Raw genomic sequence first — 18,549 nt, 5'->3', positions numbered from 1 at the left:
TGAATGGGACTCACTTGCAGGTTGAATGTGCCTTCAGGCCTTTAAAGGGGAGGTTCAGGTGCCTGCTCACTCACCTCCATGTGCGGGTAATGAAACATCCCCAAGGTGGTGGCCACGTGTTGTGTGCTTCACAGCCTGGTAGAGAGGAAAGGGGAAGCCTTTCTCCCAGGGTGGGTAATGGGCTGGTGGAGAGGGGAGGCAGTTCGAGCAGCTGCCGCCCACCAGGCTGCAATGAGCATCCAGGAGGCCCAAGAGAGAGATTTTCAGAAGGAACCCAATGATTCTCCCCCGTGCCTCCCCAATGGGGGCTTGGGCCTGGCCCCCCAATACTTTTCCCCCCACAACCCATCCCTGCCCCACTTTCTGGACATTATAAGACAGATACCAAGTTTTGTTTGAAAAATAAACTTAGTATTAAATAACAAGCAATGTAAATAACAAGCACAATGCTGGTTTCAAAAATAAACTTCATCTTAAATTTAAAAACATTTCTGTAATTGGGGGTGGAAGGAGCTCTAAACCTGGACAGCGAAGGGAGGCTCAGGGCTGAGGGTGTTGCCTGGACCGCAAGCTCCTGCTCTCTCTGGTCCAGGGACCTTGATGGAATAGGAGTTGGGTGGGGCCTGGGACAGTAGAGGGCAGGGTAAGGGGGGCGGTGCTGCAGCTGGATCTAGGATAGCAGGGGATGAGGGAGCAAGGGAGAGATTGGGGGGGGGGGGGGAGGATGCAAGGGGAGCAGGAGCAGCAGCAAGGGGGACAGGACCTGGGAAGGCCATGATCTCCCTCATTGTGGAACATATTGTTGTGCGCTGCTGGACGAGCTCGTCCAGCAAGTGGTCTTGCCACACAGCCTTTGCCCGCATCCTCTCAGCTATGGTCTCCTGCAGTCTTTGGAGGACCCTAATGTGCTGGCGGGTGAGGTCTTGATACATGCACCAGTGCCTGTGGCTTCCATGGACCCAGCTGGGTGGTGGGACAGATGTCGCTTGACCATCAGGGACGGATGGTCCAGCTGTGGAGGACAAGAGGCAGAAGTGGTCAGTCATGCATGCACACGCTGTCCCTGCTTGTGAGCAGTGAGTTACTGTCCTTGGAACAGGGGATTCTGATGTTCTGACAGCAAGTCCACATGTGGCCTGGCCAGCAGCCCCAGCATCACAGGGGCCCCTTGGTGCCCAGGGTACCATCCTGCCTCTGCCCCCCCATAGCCAAGCAGCCTAGGGAAGTGTCCAGCCACAATGGGTTCCCAGATATTGGAGAGGGGCCTGGAGCTCTCCCAGGCTCTCACCCCACCCCACCCCACACGTGCATGTGGCAACACTGTCTGCAGGAGCAGTTGTTGCCTCGCATGTACACACGTGGCCAAGTGCTATGTGCAACACTCATTGGTCTGGGTGGGGTCGTGTGTGCATGCTTGTGCCCAGCCTGCTTCCTGGCAGGGGGAGGACAGCCCTCCCTGTTGTTGGACATGTGTGGGGCCGTCCCCAGGCTATGAGCAGCAGCTTGTGTGTGCCCCGGGAAGAGACGTGCCCTGGGACTGCATGTGCTTACACGTGCATAGACAGCTAGATGCTGTCCAGGCCCAGCATCATGCATGAAAATCGTGCCCCCATCCCTTGTGCTCCCATCTCCCGCACGCTGTGTGTGTGGCAATCCCACAGCACTCACCTGATGTTCCCTCCTCGGGGTCTGAAGATGCCTGGGAGGCGTCCTGAGTCTGGGGGACCGGTTCCAGGGTGAGGGTCACACCACGCCCGGGGTCGTCGTCCTCTTCATCCTGGAGCTGCTGGTCATCAGGGTTGTCTTCATGAAGCTCTGGCCAGGGTAGACGTAGCCTTAATGGGACACTTAGCTTTGCCAAGAAAAGTGTGGAAGTGGATTTCCCATTATCAGCATGAGACTTTTGGTAAGATCTGTGAGGCCAATGCCTGTGAAGTGAGAGAATCTGTCACCACCCTGTTCTGTCTCTAACTAGTCGGCTATGTCTAGACTGGCATGACTTTGCGGAAATACTTTTAATGGAAAAGTTTTTCCGTTAAAAGTATTTCTGCAAAAGAGCGTCTAGATTGGCACGGATGCTTTCGCACAAGAAAGCTCCCACGGCCATTTTAGCCATCGGGCTTTCTTGTGCAAAAAATTAAGGTGCCTGTTTACACTGGCCCTCTTGCGTAAGTATTCTTGCGCAAGAGGGCTGATTCCTGAGCGGGAGCATGAAAGTATTTGCGCAAGAGGCACTATTTTGTACATTACAAAATCAGTGCTCTTGCGCAAATTCAAGTGGCCAGTATAGACAGTTGGCAAGTTTTTGTGCAGAGAAGTGGCTGCTTTTGCGCAAAATCTTGCCAGTCTAGATGCACCCATCATGTTTTGGTAATAGCACTGGACAGACCCTTTCTGCAACCCTCCTGCTCCCAACACTCCCTTCAGCACTAACAAATCAATACTACTAATCAGGGGCATCCTCTGCTGTTTGTGCTTCCCCAACCTTCAACTGCTGTGACCCACTTGCCTCCTGCAGGGTAGAAGAGAACTCCTGACTACATGCATCTGTGGAAGCAGAACAATCCACTGGCTGTGGGCCCCATCTCTCTCATCCATGATTTCCTCCAAAGTATCCCTGTGGGTTTTTGGGCTGGAGATGAGGTTGTTCCCACATATTGTATCCTGCTCTTTGTAGAACCCACAGGACACTGGTACAACACCAGCATGGAAACCCCCTGGGGCAGGGCTTAGGCTGCTTGTTGGAGCATCTGTGGGGACCTGAGCTCTCCATCACCTTTGGTACCCCTGGGCAGTGCCTTGAGTAGGCATACCGCAGAGTGCTTCCCTTTTTGTCATGTATCTTGATATCCGCCCGTAGTTAACATAATTCTTGTGCCTTGAGCGTAGCTGGCACTGGGACTCTCCCCAATTGCTGATGAGTTCCAGCACCTCAGCATTGCCTGAAGTTGGGGAATGCCTAGTGTGTGGAACAGGCCTGGCCACCTAGAAAGATACACTGAGTGAGGAGGGTGCTGAATTAGGCCCCTCCCAACCTGTCTGTGCCCTTCCCTGCCCCAAGCTGGGTTCACTCTCCCATACCCATCACCTCTGCCACAAATGGAGTCTGGTCTGAGAGCTGGCAACTTAGCCACAGCTGGAGGCTGTTGCAGAGTCCTGGGCAAGGAGCAGGACCCAAAGCAGCAGCCACTGGCCTAGACCCCTGCAAAGGCGGGGCTGTGTGGAGTAGGCAGCTGACAGAGCCAGGGGCACCCCAGGGGAGCTTCAGGGAGGCCAGGAGGGCGTGGGACAGCCGAGGACCAGCAGCCACAGGGCGGGGCAGCGGGGCCTGCCTGTAGCTGTAGGCGGGAGAGCTGCCGCCCGCGTCCAAGGTTACTGATCCGAGTGGCAGCGCCCCGCCCCCGCCTCAGGCGTTGGTTTCTGCGCGTCTCCTCAGCGACGGCTGCAGGCTCAGAGTCATTCCGCCCGCACGGAGCCGCGCCGGGGCGGGGCCCTGCATCGCGCGCTCCTCGCGCACGGGGGCGGGGCTCTGTAGGGAACGCGACGCCCCCTCCTCGCGCACCGAGCCGCGGCTGGGCGGGGCCCTGCATCGCGCGCGCTCCTGCGCCTGGCGCCCTGAGACGCCTCTCCCCTCCCCCCCCACGGGCGGGCTTTTGGTCCCTCTGCTGGTGACCGTGCGACGGCCCCCGCCGGGGTGACGTCAGCAAGGGGCATGGCCTTGCTTGAGGCACAGGGGAAGCAGATCTGTGGGGGGCGTGGTCGCTGGCTGGGAGGGCGTGGTCCCGCGAGGGGCGGGGACCAGGGCTGTGCACCGCCCTGGCCCGCTGGCTGCTGCTGCTGGCTGGTGGGGGGAGGCCGCGGCGGAAGATGGCGGCGCTGCTCTCGGCCTGGTTCTGGAACGAGCGCTTCTGGCTGCCGCACAACGTGACCTGGGCGGACTTGGCCAGGGAGCCCGGCCCGGAGTGGGGCAGCGACGCCCAGTACCCCCGGGCCTGGCACGTCCTTTTCGCCTTCCCGCTGGCGCTGGGCATCTTCGCCGTCAGGCTGCTGTTCGAGCGGTGAGCGCGCGGGATCCTCCGCCGCGTGCCAGGGACCCGTCAGGGCTGGGGGGCGTCCCCGGGACCTGAGCTCAGGAGCCCTTCGCTGGGCACCCCCAGGGCAGAGGGGACCCTTCTCCAGAGCATCCCCGGGACCTGAGCTCAGGAGCCCTTCCCTGGGCACCCCCAGGGCAGAGGGGATCCTTCTCCAGAGCATCCCCGGGACCTGAGCTCAGGAGCCCTTCCCTGGGCACCCCCAGGGCAGAGGGGATCCTTCTCCAGAGCATCCCCGGGACCTGAGCTCAGGAGCCCTTCCCTGGGCACCCCCAGGGCAGAGGGGATCCTTCTCCAGAGCGTCCCCGGGACCTGAGTTCAGGAACCCTTCGCTGGGCATCCCTAGGGCAGAGGGGATCCTTCTCCAGAGCGTCCCCGGGACCTGAGTTCAGGAGCCCTTCGCTGGGCACCCCCCAGGGCAGAGGGGACCCTTCTCTAGAGTCTCTCCAGGGATCTGAGCTCAGGAGCCCTCCACCATTCCCTGGGCACCCCCTAGGGCAGGCCTGGGGGGGGGGACCCTTCTCCAGAGCATCCCCAGGGATCTGAGCTCAGGAGCCCTCACCCTCCGCCCCCCTGCATCCTGGGTATCCCTGGGGGACAGGGCTAGGGACTTCTCTCTGGCACATCCCTAGAGACATCCCTCATCTCTTGGAACTCTCTGTGAACAGGGCCGGTGACAGCTCTCCAGGGCGTCTCAGTCTGGAGGTGGGCATACCCAGGGCATCCTCTGGGACGGACCTGGGGTGGAGGAGGTCTCCTGAGCCTTTCCCAGGGACCACTGAGGAGCTTTCCCTCCCCTGCATCTTGGACATTCCCTAGGGGCAAGGCTGGGTACTTCTCTCTGTAGCATTTCCAGGGACCAGAGCAAAGGCGTTCCTTTCCCTCACTCCCAGCACCCAGGGTAACTCAGACAGGCACACTCACCTAGAAACTCTTGGGGACAGCGGCAGCTCTGTAGAATATCCCTCGGGATTAGAGTTGAGGAATTCCCCCTTCCCTTGCCATAGCTGGGTACCCCACATCCTCACAGAGCATGTCTAGAATCCCCTGGAAGTAGGGCTGGAGAGGTTTCCATAGCATCTTCCAGCCCCACAGGAACCAGAGCTGTATATCCTCCACCCTTGGAGATTCCAGTACTAATCTCTGCTGGGAGTCTCTTTGTCACTAAATTCACATGGAGCTCAGGCTCCCAAATCCTCAGGATTGGAGAGCTGGGTTCTAAGATGTTGGATTTCCAGGAATGGGGGTGGTACCTCTAGATGTGGTATCTGGGGAAATCTACCCATCAGTAAACTTAATATGATATTTCTCTACATGCCAGATGCTGTAAGAATTAATAGCAGTGAGCCAATGAGAGATTTTCAGCTATATAGTACTATGCAAGACTTATTTACGTGTGACTGACTAGACAGTTAATGTGCAATATCTTTTTCAGTTATGAGATTGAACAGCCATGCAGGGTGACAAAAGGACATGGGTAGAAATCGAAGCCCCCTTTATCCACTGGAAAAGTATAGAATAAGGCAGGCAACAGCAGGGCATACCTCAAATGTAAACTTGGTTTCTTCAATCCTTAGCTCCTTCTCTAAGACTGCCAATAAGGAAGTCAGGTAGTCACGATATAAAGCTAGTTTATGTGGCGTGGGACACTTATCCACTACAAAGCTGATGGACCATCCACCAAACTCACTTTGCACAGGTTACTAAAGAGTCTTCAGGTACCTATTTGGGAATGTCTACACAGCAAGAAAAGGAGCAGCCAGCCAGTTTCAGAGATTGGGTCAGCTGACTAAGACTTGCCTGTGGAGCTAAAAATAACAGGTGTAGCTGGTTGGTGTTTGGGCTGGCTCTGAAACCAGTGAGGAGGGAGGTCTCAGAGTGTGGACTGCAGCCCAAGCCCAAATGTTACACTTCTATTTTTAGTCCTGTGGCTTAAACCCTGTGAGTCTGAGTCAGGTGACACAGGCTCTGAGTCTTGGTGCCTCAGGAGTTTTGATTTTTTACAATGTAGATGTACCCCATCAATCATGGCCTCAGTTTGTGATATCATCTATCTTTTAATCATTTCAGCCTCTCATTAAAATACTCTATTTGCTGAGGATGGGCTCTTGGGCAACCAAGCAGAGAATGTATGTGTTTGGAAGTTGCTTTCACAACTTCTTTCATGGTTTTAATGTTCTGAGCTGGCATAGCTTTCATCCTTGTGTTATACGGATCTTATGCTAATGTGTATAAAGACAAATCAAGATGCTTAATGATCTCTTCATACTGATGTCCAGTAGCTGAAGCTGCCAGGTTAGAGGTGTGGGGGTCATACTAGAGAAAATGTTCAGTCCATGCTTGCTATTAAAATACACTTGAATTTGAGTAATGTAATCTCTGGATTCTTAAATATTCTTGTAATTTATTTTGAATATGCATCATAATAATAATAATAATACTTTGCATTTTTATTTTTTGCTAATGCTCTGTGAATTTGCCACATTGTGAAGCACTTCCTAGTTTGACTCCTCTGTTATATTCAGTTCAAAGATGGATGTAGGGCATGTGGAGTTTAATTCCAAATATTTATGCAAAAAAGTATCTGTACATCCCTGTGTGATTTAGGATGTAGAGACTTTTTGGTTGCTTTTACCACTTGGCCTGCATAATTGTTGGCCAGGCTGCTGAACTCTTTCTTGTATGTTACAGTTACTAATAGTGAAACTGTTGTACATATTGATACTTTTTAGCAGTTCTCTTGTTAATTCTCACAGCTCATTGTTGCAGCTTTATCTGTAGACTTAAGAAACTGGTAACAGTGGGTTTAAGAACAGCATCCTGTGTAAAAACACACACCACTGAAAGCGTAGAATCTTCTTCATACAGTAACTGCTTAAAGAAAGTGAAATATCTGAACAATATTTTAAAGTAATTATTTGAGAACTTCCAGTTGTGATTCTTAAATGTTTTGTTAGTCTATAAAGTGCTACCAGACTATTGGTTGTTTTTTCAGTTTACACTGGTCATGTGAGGCTTTTTCTCTGAAGGATGTGGGGAATTGTTTGCCCAATCCCACTTACTCTATAAAGCAAGAAGCTTAATTATTTCTCTTGATGCATACTTCATGTACAGTAAGACTTAGTTAAATCTGTGTGAAAATAAAATGGGAATGTTACATAACCCTAGAAAATGTACTGCTGGGAACAGCTAAGGGGTGTTTGGTATTGTTTCCCCATGGGAAATAGCAGAGGGGAACTAAACAGGTAATTTTGGTTCTTTCAGCAAATCATTTGATAGTAGAAGACTGAGTGGTAATAGTTATTTTCTCTGTGTAACAAGGGCAAAAGCTTTTATTTATGAAAAGGATTGTAGAAGGAAACTGATCAGGGAACTATTCGGTTTTCCCTTGCTGACTTTACATATGAAGTACAGGCAGTCCCCGGGTTGCGTACAAGATAGGGACTGTAGGTTTGTTCTTAAGTTGAATTTGTATGTAAGTCGGAACTGGTACATATTGTAAGGGAAACTCTAGCCAAACATTTCTCCAGAGCTCAGTTTTATTCTCCCACACCTCATTTCCCTCAGTCCTTTATTCTCAAGGTGAGGTGTCTGCTAAGAAAAGGATTTGTTTAAGCATTTGTCCGCGTCTCCCTGGTCTGCTGGGGGGAAGCAGCTAGTGCGGGGTTGCCTTACCCCGTTTGTAAGTAGGGATCCGATGTAAGTTGGATCCATGTAACCTGGGGACTACCTGTACTATGGGTGTTGAGACTGCATAACTTGATCTAGGACTCCAAAGAAGGGAGGCTGTTGAAGGAGAAAAGCAGAAAAGATAAAAATATGTAATAAAAGGCAGGTGAAAGGAGAAAATAGAACAGTAAAAGAAAAAGCAATGATCTTTCCCTCCTGCCCCACCTATTCTGACCTGAAAACCAAACCAAAAAAGACATTCCTTTGCTCTGCCTTCTGAGACTCCTCTTTGAAGCACCATGCCATCCAATGCAAAGGATCTAGGGACACACTTCCCAGAGTGTCAGTGCTGGTCCTGGCCAAATGTCTGCACTCAGCAGCAAACAATGACAGGATGTGATGGAATGTTCCCTGTTATAGAGATGTTGCAAGGGTCAAGATGGAATCCTTCCTCCTCTTTCCATGTACAGCACTGAATAATGGGCCCAGGCATACTAGTTTTGGTGGGAAGTGCAGAAGATTATAATTTTCCTTTGCAACATGAGGTATTAGCTGCTGGCAGAGACAGAGTACTAGACTTGATGATTTAGTAGAGTAGCTTCAAGGTTGACACTTCTTTTATCACTTCCATAACTTCTGGGTTATATTTCCTAGCTTTGTGGCTCATCTACATGTGAGAGCTTTTCTATACGTTTAATGAATGTTTTCATACTGTACCTCACCATGGGTCAGGTTTAGTTTGTATTTTGCAAAAGCATGTTGTTAGTGAGACCAGTTGTGCTGATATCTGGCTTGTTTTCTAAACCTGCAGCCTATTAATTTATTGGGTGATCCCACGTCCTTGTATTGTAGAGGGGTAAGTAATACTACCTTACTCCCTTTCTTCACACCAGTGGTGATTTTATAAAACTTTATTATACCCCCGCCCTTAGTAGTCTCTTTTTTAAAATAAAGAGTCCCAGTCTTTAATCTTTCCTCATATGGAAATTGTTCCATAAGCCCAATAATTTTTGTTGTTCTCTGCACTTTTTCCAATTTTAATCTTTTTTTTTTTTTAAATGGGGTGAACAGAACGGCAGTCAGTATTCAAGTTATGGATGTACCATGGCTTTATAGAATGGCATGTTCAGTAAAACTCCATTGGACCAGCACCATCAGGAACCTGGAAGTGCTCCGGGCAGCCGGACCATTGGAGCTGCTCTGCCCCCGGCATCCCCGATTCAGCTGCTGCTGAAACTGACCAGCAGCTGAATCGGGAAAGCCGGGGGCAGAGCAGCTGGAGTGCTGCCGGTAGGTCCCGTAGCACTGCCCCTCGGCGCTGCGGGATCAACCCGGCAGCACCACAGCTGTCCCCGATTCAGCCGCTGCTGAAACTGACCAGCGGCTGACTCCGGGAAACCGAGGTAAAGCTGCTCTGCCCCGGGCTTGCCGGAGTCAGCCGCTGCTCAGTTTCAGCAGCGGCTGACTTGGGGACGCCTGGGGCAGAGCAGCTGTGGTGCTGCCGGGTTGGTCCAGTAGCGCCGCCCCTTGGCGCTGTGGGACCAACCCGGCAGCACCCCAGCTGCTCTGCCCCAGGTGTTCCCAAGAGCAACTGAGGTGCTGCCAGGTTGATCTCGCAGCACCAAGGGGCGGCACTACCGGACCAACCCGGCAGCACCGCAGCTGCTCTGCCGCAGACATCCCGATTCAGCTGCTGCTGAAACTGACCAGCAGCGGCTGAATCGGGGACGCCTGGGGCAGAGCCGGACTATCGGAAGGGGGGGCTATGAGGGGTCTGGGGTGGCATCCCCCACACCACCCTAGACCCCTCATAGCCCCTCCCCTTCTGATAGTCCGGCATATTTGATAATCCGGCACTCCCTGGGTCCTAAAGGTGCCAGATTATCGGAAGTTTTCTGTTGTTTGCTTCTGTTTGTTCCTAACGTTGGGGCACTTTTTAATACCTTTGCAAGTTAAGCAGATGTTTTTAGAAAATATTCACAGTGACTCCCAAGAACTTTCTTGAGCAAATAGCTAAAGCAGACCCCCATCACTAGGATAGTTTGATCTATTTCCAAAGTACATTACTTTGCATCCATCAACCCTTTTCTCTACTACCTCCTGTACCTCACCACTTTGAACATGTGCTAAATGTTCACATTTATCTAATAAAATCCCATTGTGCACATACCACTTTCTAGGCCTTGGGAATTATTAAATCAGATGGCTTCCTTGACACATAATTGGCAGTAACACTGATGACTCAGAGCCTGAACTGTATTTCTGTAGTTCTTTTGCTTTAGCTTCTCTCCCTCCTGTAATTTTCTCCTTCCTTCTCTCATTCCCCCATTAGCTCTTCAGCATTATGAGGAAGTGTGGTTTTTCTTCCTTGAATGGTTTTGTTACCGCAACACATTTCTGTTCTAACTGAATGTCATCTTGAGGCAGAGAGCAGTTTACAAAGAAACCTGTGAATCTTTAATTTTGACTGTAAACAGGGAGGTGTTGCTAAGGATCTGCAGAAACCTGCAATGTATTCTTCCTATGATTTGCTCTCAGTAATTACTTAAGACTGCTTTTTCAGTCCCTCCAGGTCTGAATGCATTCCTATCTGGCTAAGAAACTTCCCTGGATTTTTGCTTCATGTAAAGCAGAGTTGAAAATTAGTGTCCTGTAAATCATTTACATATCAAATATAATGAGATTATGAAGGAGAGAGGTTGCGCAGAGGCTCAGCTTCTTATCTTGGGATTCAATTACCAAATTGCATACACAACTGCTGAAAGGTGGATTGGTCAGATGTTTTATAATCTCGGGAAAATTTTCTGTGTGTTTTCATGCAAGATGGGGTGGGGGACTCAGCACACAAAATAGAATTTTGCTCTGTGGGGGGCCAGATTTGGGAAGGAGAAATCTCCAGAGAAAATGTTTGTGATCTTCGGGAGGAAGAAAACATCCCATAGTCTTCCCAGCCTCCTTTTTGTCCCCATTTTTTTGCCTTGGTTATCCATGTGGCAGACAGGGAGAGTGGCTACCTTGATATTTTTGAGAGAACAGAAAGTTAGATTGGGCGTTTGGGTGAGAACCGAGTGAACAAAATATATCTCCAATGGGATGACTCCCTGTGCCTTTTTAATTCTGAGATTGCTGCTGTGGCAGGTTGCTGAATTGGAAGGCGAACTCATTGAGATATTTAGAATGGTCATTAACTTTAAAGGGCCTTTTTGATCCACCAGTCTCTCCCAGCTAGGAATATAATAGTGTAGTCAGTTAACCGATAAGCAAAAGCTTATAGGTTAATGCTATAGACTACACGCATTCCTCCCCCTGCCGATAGTAAATTTTTTAGCAGGCTGACCAGCAGCCTAGCTCAGTCCTGGCTCATGCTGGATCTGGGACCTACTCCCGTTTCAGCTCTGCATTTCAAATGTACTAAGAGCTGGGTGGGCAGGCAGCCCAGCTCAGTTCTGACTCGCACTAGGTCTGGGAGCTCAGACCTCTTCTCCCCCCCCCCCACTTTCTCAGAAGCAGCAACACAAGGTGACAGTCAGCTGGCCCACGAGGGGAGCTGGTTTTTAAACAAGCTCAACCTCATGGACCAGCTCCTACCTGGTACCCTGCAGTGCTGCCTCTGATACAGCGGTTGCCAGCCCCACCCCTGGGTACTAGAGAATAGTCGATTAACCAATACAAATTCATGAGGTTACTCAGCTACAGGCAGTCCCCGACTTACGTGGATCCGACTTATGTCGGATCCGCACATACGAACCGGGCTTTTCTCGCCCCAGAGCTCACGGGCGGCGGGTCTGCCACCCGTGTCCTCTGGGGCGAGAAAAGCTGCTCCTGTCTCCCTGGTCCAGCGGCGTTGCTGGACCCCCCCAGCAGACCAGGGAGACAGGAGCAAAACCGCGCAGGCGGCGGCTTTGCTCCGGTCTCCCTGGTCTGCTGGGGGGGTCCAGCGGCTTTGCTGGACTCCCCCAGCAGACCAGAGAGACAGGAGCAAAGCCGCAAAGGCGGCGGGGCCCCCTCCTCCGCGGCTTTGCTCCAGGTCTCCCTGGTCTGCTGGGGGGCGGGGTGCGCAGCTAGTGCGCCCCCCCCTCCAGCAATCCAGGCTTTTGTTGCGGACACCTGGGGTAGAGCAGCTGGGGGCTGCCAGGTTGGTCCTGCAGCGTTGCTCCTCGGCACTACTGGACCAACCTGGCAGAACCCCAGCTGCTCTGCCCCAGGCGTTCTGATTCAGCCGCTGCTGTCAGTTTCAGCAGCGACTGAATCAGGACGCCTGGGGCAGAGCATCTGGGGTGCTGCCCGGTTGGTCCAGTAGCTCCGAGGAGCGGCGCTACTGGACCAACCAAGCAGCACCCCAGCTGCTCTGACCCAGGCGTCCCCAAGTCACCTGCTGCTGAAACTGACCAGTGGCTGACTACAGGATGCCCCGGGCTTCCTGGAATCAGCCGCTGATCAGTTTCAGCAGCAGCTGACTTGGGGACACCTGGGGTAGAGTAGCTGGGGTGCTGCCGGGTTGGTCCTGCAGGGACCTACCCGGCAGCGCCCCAGCTGTTCTGTCCCAGGCGTCCAGATTCAGCCGCTGTTGAAACTGATCAGCGGCTGATTCCAGGAAGCTGGGGGCAGAGCAACTCTGCCTCAGGCTTTCTGTAGTCAGCCACTGGTCAGTTTCAGCAGCAGCGGCTGAATCTGGAGCCAATTCCGACTTACATACAAATTCAACTTAAGAACAAACCTAGAGTCCCTATCTTGTACGTAACCCGGGGACTGCCTGTATTCAATTAACTGACATTTAACATCCCTACTCCCAGCTTTAGAATCATAACACCTGGATTGATCCTGACTGACCTGATCTAGCCTGCATTTACCTTGTAATTTGTTTCCTAAAGTGCTAGGGTATGTCTACACTGCAGTTTAAGCTCTGGGTTAATAGAACTTGAGTTAGTAAACCCTTGGTTTGTTAACATTGAGCCTGAGAATCGACACTCATTTGTAATCCAAGGTAGGAGGAGTTGAACTCTGTCTCCCAAAGTGGATGTCCAACATATCCCCTTTAGGGTACAGTCGTCCATATCCTAGACTTCCTTGTACCTTCCCAAAATGTGGTCACTCTAGCTTTTTGTATGAGGGAAAACTTGACTTTCCAGTGGACAAAGGTAATCGGGTCTGCAGGATTGTGTAATATTTTAATGAACTCCAAGAGCACAAATTTAGTGGAGTAGCATCTACACTGCAAAGCAATAGGGTTGAGACCTGGACACCAGCTTGACTCAGACCTTCCATTCCTGTGGAGTCCTGAGATCGGATTTAAAATTATTTATGCATAGAAAGAAGGGGAAGTTAGGCTTGAGCATGAGCCCGAATCTTGGGCTTACCTGCAATGTAAACATACCCTTAGAATGAGAGACAAGAATAGTTCAGAGACTTTTTTTACATGCTGAAACTTCAGGCCCCTGGAATGCTTTCCTGTCCTAGTTTTGGATAAGTGACTACCTTTTAAATTTCCTTGTTTCTAAAATGGAGTTAATGATACTTGGTATGCTTTGTAATGTACTTTGAAATCCTCTAATTAAAGTGCTATTCAAGTTCAAAGTATGAAGATCACTTCAGTGCTGACTTTTTACACCTGTGCGCTGCCATGACCTGCTACTGATGCTATCTCTAACTATCAGTTGAGTTTATTGCAGGTTGTTGTAATATACAGTTTGCTAACATTTATTATCAATACATGCATTGTACAGAATGTGATAATCCAGTTCACAAGTATAGATTTGTGATGTTTGACCTAAAATCTAAGTTGCATTGCTCTCTCTACAGTGAAAGCTGATTGCATACTATATTTATTGCTTTTGTGTTCAGCTTTCAAAGCAATTATGCTCAAATGATAACTAATTCAGCTCAGAGAATTTCTGTGGGTTATAAAAAGACAGGAGCCCTTTGGGAATGGTGATCAGGAGGACTGGGGACATTTCTAAAACATTTAGTCTTGATCTTTTGCCCTGTCTACATGATATTAATAAGTTTTCCTCCATTTAATACTTGATAGCTGTGCAGTACAATTAACAATATGATTAGCATACATAAATGGGAATACTTCCTTTTAAACTCAAATAATCAGTTAACGGGGAAGAAATAACAAAAAAATGGGACAAACAATAGTTAAATTTAAACAAATCAATTTTTGTAGTAGATTTTGAGATTTAGTTGTGGAAACTTGGACTGAGTCTGGCCTCAAAGGAGGTGGGCAGGAAGGAGCTCCACACCCACCATGGCAAAGGTACAGTTACTTGCCAACCTGAGATGCAATGGTGAGTAAAATGAAAGGCAGGCCTTTCAAGAGTAACTAGTTACATTGGGTATCTAGCTTGAGGTGGCTTAAAAAAATTCAGAAAGTGGCTGACTCCTGCCCTCTGATAATCAGCTGCCTAAAAAGTGTCTCCAGTGAGCCAGTAGCCCAAAGTGATCTTGTGTGTGTAACAAAATCTTGGTTTATTGCAGGTTGTTGTAATATACAGTTTGCTAACATTTATTATCAATAAATGCATTGTGCAGAATGTGATAATCCAGTTCACAAGTATAGATTTGTGATGTTTGGCCTAAAATCTTGGTGTGTAACAAAATCAAATGAGCACCCCCAGTGTCAAGATTCCAGAAGAAAGTCTATAATGTATTTGAGGCCTATACACTTTAGGGCTGTTAAAAAAGAAGAGTCAAGTTAAAATTGGTCTTTACCTTAACAGGCACCCATTGTACAGAATGCAGACCCAGTAATACCTTAAAAACTTTTGAGCAGACAAGTTGCTACCTTTTGAGAAAGCTGCAAGTGATGGAGGTTCCTTGCTGAGAATTGAAGTAATCCAGTCTTGATGGCTACATGGTGCTGTTTCAAGGTTCTAAAGGGAAATGCTGCTAAATTGTGCATCTGAAAATCCACTCTTGGTACCCAGGGAATATTCTAACATGACATCAAGATTTTAGAGCTTGCTCCCATAGCATCTGCTTAAGTGAGAACATACAAGGCTGTTCTCTTTATCTTGATAACCTTTGCCCAATAGCAAGACTGGTTTTTCTGGGGTTGAAAGAAACATCCAACTGGCAAAACAGAAACTGCATGTGGAACCATGAAAAATATATAGTTAGCCTGCTGATAATTAAAAGTAGAATAAATATTATGGTTGCACACCAAATATGCCCACACTGGACAGGAAATTGCTAACAAGCCATCTTGCAACATGGTTTGGTTGAAACTATGGTTGCTAGCAGAGTTGTTAGTACGGAGCCCAAATGCACTCTTAAAATGACACATGGTTATCTTATCTTTGATTTTTTTTTTTTTCAAATCAGCCGTGTTTTCCCTAGGCCATTTAAAAAATTACATTTGTTTCAAACAAATTACGTTTGTTTCTTTCCTACTACAAAGAAATGGTAACAAAACAAGTTTTGGGAATGGTAACTTAGGATTGGCTGCCATGTTATTTTTTATGTTCCAAGGGATTATTTTGATCCCTTATGTGTGTCTTTCTTTGATCAGGTAGTAATTTTAATGATTTGATTTTTCTCCCCCAATTTCATTAGATCTTGAGTTTTAAATTAATTCCAAGACAACAATAGTGGTGAAAATATTTAAGAGACCTATATGCGATCGAAGCTAATATTTATCTCCAGCTATTTGAGGCCACAATGACCCTCCTTTCCCATCCACCCAAGTTGTTGTTTTTCACTTAAAAAAAATACTCTGAATTTTAAAAAAAGAACTAAATCTGTATGCTCGTAGATAAACTGAGGCGAGCTCAAGATCTTTAATCTTAGCTTTGTCTTAGTTCTAATCATGTATCAGCAAGTAAAACAAATGCTTGGGATCTTAAGGTTCCATGTATAAGCTACATGCACACAGTTGTAATTAGCTTATTACTCTGACGTCTCTTGAGCCTATCAAACAGAACAGCCAGAGGGTGATCATAAGGTTCCAGCAAGAAGCATTGATTTTTTTTTATAAGAATTTGATATAGATCATGACTGTTCTGCGGGAGCCATTCTAAGTTGGGCAATTACAAATAGCCCAAATACAAATAGCATCTATTTGCTCTAATGCAGCTGCTGCTGTTCCATACTATTATATTATTAAGATGTCTTGAAAAATTTAAATCACATGGATAATGGCTTGATAACACTAATTATCTGAAATTCAGAGATACAGTTGGAATGTCATTATCCACATTGGTATACATGGGTACTACTGTAGGAGGTCTGGGCATATGTATTGTAATATAACTGCACAGTTCCTACTTAGTGGCCTAGATTGCATATTGAGCAAGGAAGAACCAGCTTGAAATGAAGATCCTGCCTCATTCTTTAACTCTGGCTGTTAAAATGGTCATGGTGTTATTTCTTTGGGGAAATGGAAGAGGATAGGACTGTATTAACTAGACCAGCTAATTCTTGGTCACAGTGTCTGTTAGTTTTATTTGATTACTTGAGAAATTCCATAAAGGTCATAATGGGAGAATTTCTCAAGAGCAAACATGATTGATGCTAGCAAAAGAAACACCTGCTTGGAAGTGCTTTGTTATAAGTACTCCTGGAGTTGTACCAATTCTTGTGTTCAATCTTTTCAAGAGGATTTTCTTTAACTCTCCTTAGTTCACTTTTTAGATAACCAGTTTTTTTTTATTCTCCCCTTTCTTCTTTACTAAATGCAACTCAGCCAAGGTGAGAAGCTATTGCTGATAATTCATCATATATTTCAGGGGCCAAAAATCCATTTACTAAATCTTCTGGCAATCAAAAAATCCTTCAAAACCTCATTGCTGTATAAAAATACATTAATAATGTCTATTTAAATTAGAGAGAAAAAGGAATATAAAACTTCCACTCAGACACATTATGGAGTAGCAGTAATGACTTCCATTAAGACTGAGCATTGTTTTCTGTTTAAGGGCAGACTCTTCACAATCAGATTGAATTGTTTTGCAAGTTGAGACATCAAAGTAGTTTTAGCAATGTAAATGTTGAGACCATTTGATTATGAAGTTCCTCTTCCCCCAAAATGAATTCATTTTAAACCTTGCTGGTGCTTATTACTCTTTTATCCACAATAAGGGAAAAAGCAATGGGAAGTCTCCACATAAATCTTGTATCTTTTGACAGCCTTTGAGACTATCTGGCACCAAAATCCAGCTTCAAAAACTAATAAATATAAAAGTTATTAGATCTGATCTCTGGGTCTGTAAAATAAGCTTGCTTTCTGATTCAGGCAACCAATGGGAGCACACACGTAGGAATTTAGAATTGAGGAGAAGTAGCAGACATTTCTGCATAATTGCAAAATGTCAGTGTTCTAAAAACTTACAAAAAGTTTCAGATCAACATGCAAATGGGTGTGCTACATCAGGTGCTGAGGTAGACTGGTGCAAATTTGGGGTCATTTGGTCAGTTTGATATAGCTTCCCCTTCTCTCCCATGAACTGGTTTGAGATTTTCTTTTTTAACTCAGCAGTAGGGAAACGCTATGGCTTGAGCCTCGTAAAAATCTATCACCAGACTTTCAACTGTATGAGAACACCAAGAACCAATTTAGAAACCCAGTATTTCAATAATTAAGGCACTACAAAGACTTCAGCACTTAGGCTTGGTCTATACTAGAATTTTAGGTTGAACTTAGCTGCATTAGGTCGATTTTTTTTTCTAAATGCTGAGTCAACGCCACCACACCCGTTCTTTCGACATTAAAGTGAGTTTTGGTACTGCTGCTTTTCACAGGGAGTAATGGTAAATTTGACCTTACATGGTCAACTTTAGGGTAGTTCAGATGCAGCCTTCTTCTTGGCCTCTGGGAGGAGTCCACAATGTCCTGCTGTGACGGCTCTGCCCAAGACTTCAACTCTGCTGTTCTCCAGTTGCACAGGAAAAGCCCTAGAAAAAACTGAATTTTCATTTCCTGTGTGGCCAGTGTGGTGAGCAGACCTCAGAGCAGGCAGCACACCTAAGCAGTATACCTGACTATGAATGCTCAGGGTCACACGCACTAGCATGGAGTGTTCAGGAAATCCTGGACCTCATTGCTTTGTGGGGAGAGGAATCTGTTTAGGCAGAACTACAAAGCAGCAAAGGAAGCACTGATATCTGTGTCAAGATCACAAAGGGCATGAAAGAGAGAGAATATAGCAGGGATGCCCAGCAGTGCCATGTGGAAATAAAAGGAGCTCAGGCAGACATACTAAGACAAAGGAGGAAAACAGATTATCTGGATTCTTGCCGCAAACATTCCACTTCCATGAGAAGCTGCATGCAATTTGGGGGGGGGGGGGAGGGAAGAGACACCAGTTTCCCAATCAAGTCCATGGATTCCTCCAAGATACTCCTCAAACAGCCTCAGGCAGCAGCATGGAGGATGGTGTGGAGGAAGAGGTGGAGAATGGTCAGCAGGTGAGCAGCGCATCTGATCTCACTCACAGCCAGGACCTTTTTATAACTTTGGAGACAATCCCTTCCTCTCAGGCTGTCTCGCTGCTGGGCCCTGATGTCAGGAAAGGCACCACTGATGAATTCACTTTTTTTTAAACCATTCTACAAGTGGATTAAGACAAATTGGGTATGATCAGTGACAGCCACTCTGTCTCCACAGCGTGGGCTCCCCAGAACAGCTTGTTAACGTGTCTGGAGATGGAGCAGGAATCCTCTCTTCACATCTCCATAAAGATCTCATAGGAACTCTTTATTTTTCCATCTCTAAAGGTTTCTGGAGAGGCTGCCTTATTCCATCCTTTGTGTAGGACACCTTTCCCTGCCAAGTCAGCAGCAAGTGGTC

General features: G+C 47.7%; 2 protein-coding genes across 4 annotated transcripts in view; one reads left to right on the top strand and one right to left on the bottom strand.

The window, feature by feature from the left end:
- Window positions 1-477: 477 nt before the first annotated feature.
- On the bottom strand, window positions 478-3,615 carry LOC106732567 (uncharacterized). 3 transcript variants are annotated; one of them, XR_016348166.1, is made up of 3 exons: window positions 3,333-3,597; window positions 1,669-1,928; window positions 478-1,012 (listed from the first exon to the last, which is right to left on the bottom strand). XR_016348166.1 is itself a non-coding variant. In XM_089774725.1 (3 exons), exons 1-3 carry the CDS (start codon window positions 3,588-3,590, stop codon window positions 516-518), a joined length of 948 nt encoding a protein of 315 aa, XP_089630851.1. In that variant the 5' UTR covers window positions 3,591-3,615; the 3' UTR covers window positions 478-515. The 3 variants fall into 3 exon arrangements, 1 of the variants encoding a protein (XP_089630851.1); XR_016348167.1 differs by lacking the exon at window positions 3,333-3,597 and adding an exon at window positions 2,777-3,308; XM_089774725.1 differs by having other exon boundaries at window positions 3,400-3,615.
- A 58-nt stretch (window positions 3,616-3,673) lies between these two features.
- The window catches only part of CERS5 (ceramide synthase 5), a 49,414-nt gene continuing 34,538 nt past the window's right edge, over window positions 3,674-18,549 (top strand). Inside the window, exon 1 of the mRNA XM_006131149.5 lies at window positions 3,674-4,058. Within this exon, the coding sequence (XP_006131211.4) occupies window positions 3,868-4,058 (191 nt within the window). The 5' untranslated portion in view covers window positions 3,674-3,867. The remainder of the gene's footprint in view (window positions 4,059-18,549) is intronic.

Source organism: Pelodiscus sinensis, chromosome 31, assembly GCF_052426305.1.
Source record: "Pelodiscus sinensis isolate ZL-2025 chromosome 31, ASM5242630v1, whole genome shotgun sequence".
In the NCBI taxonomy this organism is placed as follows: Eukaryota; Metazoa; Chordata; order Testudines; family Trionychidae; genus Pelodiscus; species Pelodiscus sinensis.
This window is presented reverse-complemented; position numbering and strand designations above follow the sequence as displayed.

What these genes read in the sequence shown, in the direction of transcription:
- LOC106732567 (XM_089774725.1), bottom strand. Translation starts at nt 3,590, where the DNA reads ATGCAGGGCCCCGCCCAGCCGCGGCTCGGTGCGCGAGGAGGGGGCGTC. An exon ending in AACCAACGCCTGAGGCGGGG is followed by an intron (nt 1,929 to 3,399) that starts GCGGGGCGCTGC and finishes CTCACTTCACAG; the next exon opens with GCATTGGCCTCACAGATCTT. An exon ending in CCCCGAGGAGGGAACATCAG is followed by an intron (nt 1,013 to 1,668) that starts GTGAGTGCTGTG and finishes TGTCCTCCACAG; the next exon opens with CTGGACCATCCGTCCCTGAT.